Source organism: Nanorana parkeri, unplaced genomic scaffold (assembly GCF_000935625.1).
Source record: "Nanorana parkeri isolate BGI_ZX_2015 unplaced genomic scaffold, ASM93562v1 scaffold343, whole genome shotgun sequence".
Classification (NCBI taxonomy): domain Eukaryota; kingdom Metazoa; phylum Chordata; class Amphibia; order Anura; family Dicroglossidae; genus Nanorana; species Nanorana parkeri.
This window is the reverse complement of record NW_017306611.1, coordinates 522459-534562: the sequence shown is the minus strand read 5'-3', so window position 1 is coordinate 534562 and position 12104 is coordinate 522459. Positions and strand designations below refer to the sequence as shown.

The 12104-nt window shown below is 43.3% G+C and overlaps 1 protein-coding gene across 1 annotated transcript in view; it reads right to left on the bottom strand.

The window, feature by feature from the left end:
- The window catches only part of TRPS1 (transcriptional repressor GATA binding 1), an 82468-nt gene that overhangs the window by 40285 nt on the left and 30079 nt on the right, over positions 1-12104 (bottom strand). Inside the window, exon 2 of the mRNA XM_018558488.1 lies at positions 1162-2276. Within this exon, the coding sequence (XP_018413990.1) occupies positions 1162-2276 (1115 nt within the window). The remainder of the gene's footprint in view (positions 1-1161; positions 2277-12104) is intronic.

Sequence of the window (12104 nt, the reverse complement as noted above, 5' to 3'; positions counted from 1 at the left end):
TGGCTCGTTTCTCCTACCTCTCCTCTGTTCTAGCACTGCAGACCTGACCAAATACATCACTATTGAGTCCTTTAGTGACTTAGGGTATTGGAGGAAGCAACCTGGGGGCTCAGACATCTAACATTCCTGGAAGTGTTAAATGCCGAATAGTCTTTCCGAATCTGCAGTGCTGGAATGGAGTAGAAAAGGAAAGGTGAATAAATGCTATCTTCTACTGCAAGGTATTGCTTGATTTTTTTTTAGTTTAGAGACCTGACCAGGTCTCTTCAACATTTTAGTTTGCCATTTACTTTAAAGATAGGCCTGGACAAAAATAGTACACCATTTTTATAGTTAATGACCGAGTCCTTGATATTGTCCAAAAACTTGCTAATATGTACAGTATGTTAAAGTATAACTCTACCTACAACCTTGTTTTTGTATAGTGTAAGGCCTCTGTCTGTTTTATTTTGCCATTTGTGTCCCTAACAAGGAAATTTCACATCAACATCAGGATGGAAGCTAAGGAAAATCCTTCTAGCAGGAACAAAAACACATTTTTAGTAGGAGGAAGGGTTTGAACTTCTGACATTGTATTTATTACTGTCTGTGCCTTTCTGTCCTGATGGCAAATGCTCCCTTTTTTTCTTGTAAGGACGTCACAGGGACAGGAAGTGAAGGAAAGTCTCCCCAATGGCACGTACCCACTCTATCAAATGCTAAAACAAACAAATTGGCTGGAGTTGGGCTTTACAAGCAGGATAATTATTGAATACTGTTCAACATGAAGTTATTAGGAGCCCCAAATAAAAGTATAATGGCCTGTACTATTTACTTTCATGTGTGGCTAAAATGGGCAAGATTTAAAGGAACACTTAGATGATCATTGGGGAAGAGGAATCTGTTTTTGAACAGATAAGAGAGAAAAATTCTAACTGCAGTCACCGAAGTGACTTTCTCCATCTACTTGAATTAGAAATATATTGAGCATGGTGGCCTGTCCATTTAGCACTAGAGATGCAGGTAGATCCTGTCAATTCTTAATACTGGTGGCACCGTAATTTTTATGTTGTGCATGACCAAGAAAACAATCAGTACCAGCACCTGTTTATTCCATAAAGGTCATCTTACCTGTAACTGTGAAAAGGAGTTTTTTATTTTTAAAAAATATTCTAAGCATACCTGTAGTGTCGGGAAAGATCTTCTTCTCCCAGGCTGCTAAAGTCACATTTGGTGCATGAGTGTTCCTTGCTTTCTTTGACCGTCAGCTGTCCATCAATGGCTTGCTGGTGATTCGGTTCCTGCTTGACTTCAGAAGCCTGGCCTTCATGGGCATTCTCATAGTGAAGCAAGAGCACATCTACATCAGGAGAGGAGAATGGGCATTGATCACACTGGTGTTTAACTCGTGGGCTACCTGTCACCCCAGCAGACAAGTGCAATAGCAAGAGAGCACAGTGAGAACAATTACTTTTTTTGCAAGCAAAAGGGTAAGAAATCTCTCCATGGTGCTTTTCGGGGCTGCAGAGCCCTCTGGGACAAAATGGGCAGTGTTTAATAGTACACTTGTGAATATTGTGATGCTGTTGGTAATGGCGTAGAAGAGGCCCAACCAAGATAACCTCTGGGCTATGGCTTTTAGAGTACCTAAAGTCACAGAACTGACAATTGTAGCTGGTGACTACTAAATCCTCAGCTGGTTTATTTGAGAGATCTTTCTTTTTGGCCAATCCTTTCTCTACTTTTGCTGAGAGTGATTCATCAGAATTTTTGGCAATTTCATTTTGATTAATGACTGATCTCCTGAAGATCTTGTCATTGGGATCCGAATTTGGGCTCTCTGGCACCCCTCCCCCATGCTGTTGGCTGTGATGTTCTAAAAGTTTGGCACTGCTGGAAGATTCACAGCTGAAACTACAGAACTTGCACCAGTAGTAGTTGGTGTCATCGTTCCCATTCTGCATGGAAGAATCTACAGGCTTAATTGGCACTGAATATCCAACTGGCATATCATCTGCTGCTTTAACAGTGATTTTGTCTTGCCACTTTCCCATATCTCCAGGCTCACAAGAACGTGGGATGGGGCTGGATTTATTGGCAGGTTTCTCAGATGGTTTACCAGAATCAGAGGACACTTTCATTTTGTTAGGATGCGTCTTTAGAAAGTGCTGCTCCAGCTCGGTTGAAGAGTTGCCCATGTACGTGAAGTTGCAGAATTTGCAGCGGAAGTACTTTGTGTTTCCTTGGCAATCTGGAGTTTTACGCCCAATGCCGATGAAGGTACCACCAAAGGTAACCTGTAAAATGAGAAAAAAAACACTACTGAGTACAAAAAAAACAATTAACTTTTCAAACTAACTTTCTGGTAGCTGATCATTACCTTGGTAGAAACATTTTAGTTGTGGACTGACAACAAAGACATAGCACATTCTAGAACCTATCACTTGCAGTGCAGGGGTAGCCCCACTGCAAGGCTTACATTTTTAATTTGTTCGGAATTCTGCTTTAAAGATGAGCTTCAGGGAGATATAGAACTACAAATTAACACAGGTATCCATTTATTATAAAATCATGAAATGGATTTTAAATGCAGCTGACTTAAGTGTCTAAATCCCTGAACAGCAGCACTCTGGAATGGAAGTGGCAGTAGAAGAGCCAATCAGGTCTGCTGCAGTGTTCATGTTCTGACAAGGGACATGCTTACAGGAGGAAATAACAATTACCTCATCAGTGTGCTCCTAATCTGTCACTTCTAATCACAGGCTGGAGGTTGGAAGGTGACCAAGCTGGGCTGCTTAACTCCAGTGGGAAAAAAGTCAGGTCAACAACCTTGCTGTGCTGTCTGGTGGCGCTTGGTAAAACTTCATGATGCTTTACACTTGTAACACAATATTTTTTGTCTTTTTTTGTTGTGTTTGAAGTGATCCTGTTGTCCAATGTTGCCCTTTTGTTAAACTGGCCAAAAAGCTCATAGTGCAAAAGAATAAATATTTACCGTCTCCACCGTCGGTGCCAATTATCTCAGCAGTAGTGAATAGAAAGAGCCAACAAAGATCCTGCAGTGTCCAACACTTGTGGGAGTGTTAAATTCTGGTGTCCACCCCCCTCCCATCACTCAATGGTTCAATCTGCTGGCCCTATGTCACTAGGACATACTGTAGTAGTGATGTAGGGGTTAACGGGAGGAACCACAACACACAGTGGGAGGCCCAGGAGGTAAACAGCCCCAGAAGTGATGGATTCTGCAGGATCTTTAGCTGGAGGATTTTCTTCACTACTGTGGAAGTCTGTAGCGTGGAAACCAGGAGAAGTTAGTGTTCCATATCTTCTTTGCAGGAACACTTTACTACAGAGCTGTATTTTAGTGTTATGGTCCCTTTAAAAGGTGAGCCTTGCTATCTCTTTTTATTCCATAAAGAAAATGTTCATTAGAGCCCATTCACATCAGAGCGGTTGTGGATCAGCGCAATTACTGTGCTGATTTCAAAAGGAAGGTTTTGGGAGTTTTTAATTGCATTTCAGCACTGAAACACAATTAAAAACACCCAAAACCGCGCTGATCTGCGCGGTTCCATTGAAAGCTGTATGGAAACCACACTGATCAGCGTGGCAAAAATATTGCAGGGAGCAGTTTGGGCGGGGGGGCGTTGAGCCGCACGGTCGCACGAACGGTCACCATAGCAATGTATGGGATCGTTCATGTCGGTGGATCCGCGTGGCCGAACCGCCCCGGTGTGAACGGGCTCTCAGGTCAATAAACAAGAAAATGTATAATACATAAACAAGGGCACAGTGTCAAAGGGTAGGGAACAATCGACAAGTAACACTATCTCAACCAATCTTTCCACATCTTCCAGGGTTGCCAGACTACATGCCTAGGCCTGGATATAACTGGAATTAATTAAAAAAATATATAAATTCTAATAAACTAGAAGGACACCAGACCTCTTACAGCCATATTTTATCGGGCAGCCACATTTCACTGATGTTGACAGCAGGTGAGTTTATTGCTGTTAATATTACCAGCATCGTGTATGTTAGAATGCTCGCTGTCTTGTAAAGTTAACTTTCTTTTAATTAAGATAGCTTCCAGCTCGTGTCTGCCTAGGCCTTCTTATTTAGCTGTCACTTTCATGTAAACCTTGTTTGAAAGAAGCAGGCCAGGTATTTCAAGACTTCCTTCTGAAAGTGATTTATTATATCCTGGCTAACCCTTACTTAATGCTTCATTTTATTACGGAATGTCATCCTTCCAACAATCCACTCTACAAAGCAATTTTAGATGCTACCAACAACGAAAATATGCATTGTTAATAAAATGATCAAAAAGAGAGGTGGAGGAGCAAAATTTGCAATTAAATTTACGAATTGCCGATGACACTTGTTGTTTTAGTGGTATGTTAAATTATTATAACGTGCCGTGCAATCTGTTGGCTGTAAATAAATCCTCAATAATAATAATACTGTGATAATAATTACTATTATAATTATTATTAGTGTTATTATACACTGAGTGGCCAGTTTATTTTGACCACCTGACGTTTGTAGGCAAATTAACTATAATTAGCTATAATTTTTCGCTGAAGTTGCTAGAGGGCCAGACCATTATAAAAAGGGAAGCAAGTTGTTTACCACGACAGTAGAAGTGATTTTTTTCTGAAGATATGTGTAAACAACGCGATTTAACAGCCTTTGAACGTGGGATGATTGTTGGCGCGAGCCATGGAGCGAGTATCAGCAAAACAGCAGAATTTGTTAAATGTTCAAGAGGAGCTCTAAAATCTGGGTCTAAACGTGAGAATTGTGGCCGTCAGCGACTAGTCAATGTTAGGGCAGAACGGAAAGTGGCAAGACTGGTACAAGACAACAGAAGGGCAACAGTCAGATTCCTCGCATCACCTTTCAACATCTCGTGGAGTCATCTCGTGGCCCAACGAAGTACTGATGGGGTGGTCATAATAATCTGGCCACTCAGTGTATTTTCATAATAACATAAATTCACCCTGCTAGCCCACTAATCTGGTTAATGTGGTTGTACCGTTGTTTATATATTTTAATGTGTTTTATGTAATACAGTTTAGTGCAGGTGCTCGTTGCTTTAGTAACATATACATATAGACAGGTCTGGTGGGTAAATGCATTCTGGAGAAATATGCCTATGGGTTTCATCTGCCCAAAGTGGCCCTGACTTGATGGGGCCCGAGCCAGGTACAAATTAGCTACCTGTATTGGCAGCCCTGTCTGGAATAATTGGTGTGGCACTTCAGTCCCTACATCTATTGTGTTCACTGTCCAGCCAAGGATACTGTGGAGATCCTTTGGAATGCGAAAGTTGCCAACCCTTCAGCCAGATCACCCATATTTACATATTATAGGACTTGTAAAGTCTGGCTTATACCATCCTGTTATAACATCAGCATTCTAATAGGAATTCATACTAGAGTTGTTTTTGATAATGTATTTAAAGCTTACTAGAAAAAAAATCCCTTTTATGTAGTGAGTGCTGCCTTCTGTCTACTCATCACTTCCAACAACTTCCTGGATTCCCAGTGTGCTTTGCGTCTCTTTCCCTACTACTTGATGTGATGCAATCTCAATCTTTCAAGACTACATATCCCATCATGCATTTCTTCCAGCAAACAATGATGATGTTACATTGTTCAGACATTGAGTTGTAGTTCTGATGTCTGGCTTAGTTATAAGTGCAGGAAGTGCATATTTGCAGGGCTGAGTGAAATTGTGCATTGAGGAAGTCCACCCTATAGGCATCTTCAATAAGTACGTTTACAAACTCCTAGATGGACATGGTTATTAGGATTGGGATTCTGGAAATTCAATATAGAGATACAGATTTATTTTTAGTTTTTGAACATAGATACCCTTTAATTACTGTTGGATGAGAATAACCACACGGGTCCCGTGCTCTCATCCCACACTTCCAAATATCAGTGCTGTGCAGCTGTCTGTGCTCACTTCTAGTGAACAGACCAGCAAAAAAGTTACTGTATTTGCTCATCCTTACAGTAAACTGGTCTAAATTCAGAAACAACACAACAGGTATTTATAGATCATCACTAATCTGTAAAGTTCCCTAAACAACAAACTGCATACAAGGGTAATGACGGGAACCCCAGGCATGTGTTCACCTCCTCTGCACATCACACTGGATGACGGCACAGAACAGGACAGGCAAATCCTCTCTCCTCTCTATCATGGACTCTATTCCTGGTTCAGACTGACCCCACACTGCCACACACAGAAGCTTTCATTCAAATCCCTGCATGTGTGGCTGTGCTCTGGACACACATTTGCTGCTGGAAGTCATTGGAGTCATCACTACTGCAGCCGTGTTCTTGGTGTCATTTTGAACAGCCAGCAATGGCCGATCAGGTACCGATTGCCGGCATGTGCTGCCCCCACCCCCTCCACTGCCACCGGCTTCCCCGGGCTCCGCTGTGCCCTGTGCCAGTGTCTCCGCAACGATCGGAGAGAGAACCAGTGGCTTCCAGCCACCGATCTCTCCTCTGATCACATGATCTGGAAGTGATGTGTATTGCATCGCTTCTAGTGTCATTGTTTACATTCTCCGGCTCTTAAAACCAGGAGAAGAAGCTGGGGAAGCAGATATCTGCTTCCCCAGCTTCTTTGGGGTCCCTAGGTGACATTAGGGGTCTGAAAGACCCTTGATGTCTCCATAAAGAGGACCTGTCACACCCTATCTGCTATTACATAGGGGACTTCTTAGCCCCCCGATGTGATAGCAAAAAAGTTAGTGTAAAAAAAAAGTGTTTACAAATTTAAAACAATATTAAAGTAACACGTGCACGCACATACACACGCAAACACACATCCATGTGCCTACAAGCCAAAAAAAGTGACGTGAACGTCAGAGTGAGAAAATCATTCTAGAGCCATTAATCCCTGTTAGGTTGGATATTGAAGCTTTTTGCAGCTTCACGGGCGAACTCAATTTTAAGGCTTGACATGTTTGGTATCTATTTACACCGGCGTGACCCCGTCTTACATAACAACATAAAAGATTGCACCTAGCATCTTTTTATTCTACAGGGCATCTGCTTTCAGAAAATATATCATTGTTTTGGGGGTTTGAAGCTGTTTTCTAGCCAAAAAGTCAGATAATATCATGTGTGTGCAAATCATAACAAATTGCTCCGGACAGCAAGTGGTTAAAGAAGAGCTCCAGGCAGAATAAAACTTAACCCTTGCAGTGGAGCTAACCCCCACACTGCAAGGCTTAAAGTCCATTTCCACCTTTTGTAAGTGATTACCATTTTTTGTGGTAATGAAGAGGTGATGCAGTGATGATGTATATGAGTGTACATGTTCGTGACTCACATTGTTGGCATTTTTTATTATGCCTGAAGCCTACAAATTCAACATTTCCTCCACAGGAAAATCAGCCTGACACCAGACTGTAATCAGCTGCCCCCTCCCTGTCACCCATTATAACATGATCAGAAAACACCCGCTCTGCCTTTACTCACAAGACCCTGGCTGGAGGAAGGGGGGGGGGGGATATACACACATCTCTTGTACAGCACAGAGGCAGATGTTTGCATGCGGATATGAAGAGTAAAGCTAACAAAAATGTAAGCTTCTGCATATACAGCTGAATACGCCTTCTTCATGTTCACTCTGTGTACATTGCTGGCAAATGTCTTTTTTTTTTTTTTTTTTAAATACCTCTGCAAGGGTGGAAATGGGCTTTTCGTGTTTATTTTGGTGTAAGTGTAAAATATAAAAATAAACTCTCACCTGAGCCTGAGAGCCAACTGGCCGGTTCCTGCAGACTCTCTGCAGGTAGCCCCACTGCAAGGGTTACGTTAAATCCTGCCTGGAGTTCTTCTTTAAAGGCTACATTTACTTTTCTGACCACGTTTCAGCAGGACAGCAGGCAGCCATTATGTTCTAATGGCACCCCAGTCGCGCCGGACGGATCGCGTGGTTTCCAGCTGTGATTACGCCTGTGCTTCTGAACACATTCATGGCTAAAATGTATCACACAAAAAAAGGTACATGTACCCTTTTTCTGCGATTGCCGCGTGGATGTCACCCCATTGAAATCAATGGGGCCGCGCAGCAATCGCTGTCTGCATTGTGCAGGACCGCGCGATCACGGGACGCGTGTCCCGGGTGTCGTGCAGTGTAGTGCAGGTGTGACCCTAGCCTAAAGCTAATAGATGGCAGCTGCTGGAAATCTTGTACTGGGCAGAGTTCCGGGATGCCGAGCTGAGAAAGTTGGAGTTGTTCGGAAAAATTAAGTGAATGGGCAAAAATGTAAAGCAATGCTTTGCTGGGCAATGTATATTTGTTTGATCTGCATTCATTACTGAAAAAAAAGTTTGAGAGTTTAATACTACTTTAATCTTCTACTTGGAACTAAAGCTGGCCATACACTTTACAATTGGATTGTACAATCTCTGTACAGTCTGTTTTAAATTTACCAAAACTATGTCAAATGAGGACAAACCTAAACAATGCATTCAACTGGTATCCAATCAGGCAGGCCCTTGCACTACATAGCTGTTTGTAGATATAAAGGAGGTTGTACAATCATATTATGTAGTATATGGTAACCACTAGGCTGACCAAACACATTAAACAGAATCTGACTGTACAATCAATTTGAGAATTGTGAAAACAATGTAATATGAAGAGCGGTCTAAACTATCCAATTTGTATTCTATCAGACAGGCCCGTGCAGTACATGCTTGTTAGTACATCTAAAGGACATTGTACAATCAGATTGTAGTGTGTATTGTAGAGTGTAGGAGGAAGGATAAATGGACTACAAGTGAGGTAACATCACCACAACTGGCTGGTGGGACTTGTAGTTTCTCCATTGTCAAAGTATCTATGAATGGATGAGACAGCTGTGTGGATGGAGACACCCACAGCTGCAATAAAAATTAAAAGACAACACCTGCTTGTAGGGAGAAGAACCCTCCAAATCAGGTAAGTGGGGGGGGGGGGGGGTGGGGGGGGGGGGGGGGGGTGGCAATGTGACCATGTTTCATGTTACTCCCTGAAACAGGGTCAGAAAAGTAAACTTAAACTTTAAAGGGTAATTCCACTTTCTCAGGTGAATTAAGAAAAATGGAATTACCCCCTCCAATCTGGCCCCGTCCCCCACCCCTTGCTATACTTACCTTTCAGTGAACGCTCCTTCCCCTCTGTCGGGTGTACTGCCATCCAGCACAGCCCTGCACTATGGACTGTATTTTGCTTGCAAATGGTGAACACTCATTGGTCAGCGCTGTCACCTGACCAATGAGAAGCCCTTCTTAGCAAGTTGGTGAGCGCATTCAGAAACACTCATCAATGGTCAGCGTGGTCGCCTGATGAGTAACCAATGAGTGCTTGCCATTTAAGAGCAAAATCTCAAAATCCAGAGTGCAGAGCTACACTAGACGACAGTATGGGATTCTTCGTACGCCAGTACCAGTAGAGGGGAAACAAGCGTTCGCCCAAAGGTATGTAAGGCAGAAAGGGTAAGTCAATTTTCCTAAATTCACCTGGGAAAGTGGAATTACTCTTTGAGAAAAGAAGAGGATGGTTATGAAAAAAAATTGCCCATCTGAAATGACAAGTCTGTGTGCCGCCCATTATAGGCTATAGCGGTTTTTAGTTTTTCAATTACCTTCATAAACTATAACTGAAATCGGTGAGCCGGCATTCCCCGGGGTGCCCTCCACAGCTCTAGGCCCCAGGCCGAGCCTAGGCCGGGGAGGCCCTCTGAGCGATCTGTTTCATTCCGGCCAGACCAAGGGAGAAATGTAGCTGAAGCTATAAGTTGGAACATCATTATTTTCCTTGAGTGAAACGCTGATTCCTTTCACACATCTCAAACTGATAGGCAGGCACATGCAGCACACGTTATTAAAGATTTTATAACCTTTCCACGTTCAGAGACTCCGAAGACAGAAACATTCCCACCACAGCGGCTTCCAAGAGGATAAAATCTACTTTATTGAAGGAGAACACATGCGAGACATAACTGGAAAAAAGACGCCAGGGCTTTATCCCCACCTTAAAATTCAGTAAGACTTTAAACAGTTTAATTATTCTAGTGATTTAAGGCCGCAAATGACAGCAGTGAGGAATAAAGGGGGGGGAGGGGGGGCAGGCTTTCCGGGGCCCTGTTGTTAAAATAAAGGTTGTCATAGCAGGCCGAGCGGGCCCTTCCCCTGAGCGTGCCACACCTGTCTAGTGATGTTACAGGCAGGCTGAGAGAAGGCCCACGACGAGGATGTCACAGAGAGAATGCTTTTTTATGATCCAGAAAACACTTAATTTCTGAGGTGTGGAAATATGTGACGTTTGCATTGATTCTCTCCGAGGCTTTGCAAACCAATTTCACACCCACTGCAGATCGCCCTGCCCAGGCTACTGAGGAGCCATCAGATTGTTTAGATGGCTTTGTCTACCACCCCCTCCAACCCTGAACACAATACAATATACTGATAACACATCGCTCAGAAAGACGTTTGGCCTCAGGGAGTCACAGCACTAGACGCTGTCTCTACCTTTGTTCAGTCACGGCAACTTTTAAAAAGTATGCAAGGCACCCCCAGTCTAAAATGTAACAAACTTGAATGCAAGAAAAAGACACATGGTCCCCCTTCTCCTCAGAATCAATAGCAAACCCTTATCCTAGACAGGGATCTGGTAGGGATCTTAAGGTGGGATCTCAAGCAAAAATCCTTCACATCGGATTCATCCCCCTATACATGAAAAGCCCCCTTTAGATTTAGAGCCCCCTTCACATCAGATCCCCCCCATACCCGCCTTCACATCAGATCCTCCCCACCCACCTTTTACATCTAAAACCCCCGTTAACATCAGATCCACCCCCTCTTTCACATCAGATCCCCCCCTCCGCTCTCCCTTCACATCAGCCATAACATTATGACCACTGAGAGGTGAAGCAAATAACAGTGATTATCTGATTACAGTGGTACCTGGAAGTAAGTGGGATATATTAGGCAGAAAGTGAATATTTTGGCCCTGAAGTTGATGTGTTGCAAGTAGAAAAAATGGACAAGCGTAAGGATTTGAACGACTTTGACAAGAACCAAACTGTAATGGTCAGAGTAACCCCAAAATTGCAGCTCTTGTGGGGTGGTCCCAGTCTGCAGTTTGTCAGGACCTACCAAAAGTGTTCCAAAGAAGGAGAACCAGCGACAGGATCTTTGGCGGCCAAGGCTCATTGATGAATGTTAAGAGCGAAGGCTGGCCCGTGTAGTCTGATCCAACAGAAGAGCTGCTGTAGCTCAGATTGCTGAAAAAGTTAATGCTGGTTCCAATAGAAAGATGTCTATACACACAGTGCATTACAGTTTGTTGCATATAGGGCTGCGTACCTCCACACCGGGCAGGGTGCCGATACTGACCCCTGTCCACCGCAGGTGTGCATCAGAACTGGATCACAGAGCAATGGAAGAAGGTGGCGCCTGGCATTTATGTGGATGTTACTTTTACACAAACAACCTACCTAAACATTGCTGCTGATCAAGCATATACCTTCGTGGTAACAGTATTCCCTGATGGGAGTGGTTATGTTCATCAGGATAATGTGCTCTGCCACACTGCAAAAATGGTTTAAGAATGGTTTGAGGAACACAACAATGAGTTCCAGGAGTTAACTTGGCCTCCAAATTCTCAAGATCTCAATCCAATCTGGCATCTGCGGCATATGCTGGAAAAACAAGTCCAATTGATGGTGGTCCCACCTTGCAACTTACAGGACAATTTTCTGATCCAGATCTGGTCCAGATCTGGAGACGCGGTGCTATGCATGCTGTGCGTTTTGACGCATTTTTGTTCCAGTTAAAAAAAAAAGTTTGTCGTTTTTTTTTTGGTTGGAGTGGGGCTGTCAGTATGTTAGCTGTAGTGCAGTGCGTTTTCGGCGCGTTCGTGCATTTCCGGACCGGACAAAATGTGACATGCAGTATGTTTTCTGTCCGGACCGGACTGCACTCATGAGAACTGTAGCCCATAAAACACATAGGGATACATTGGGATGCATTTTGGGTGCATGAGCGCACAGATCTGGTCCGGACAGAATACGGACGTCGTGCAAACAAGCCCTTAAAGGATCTGTC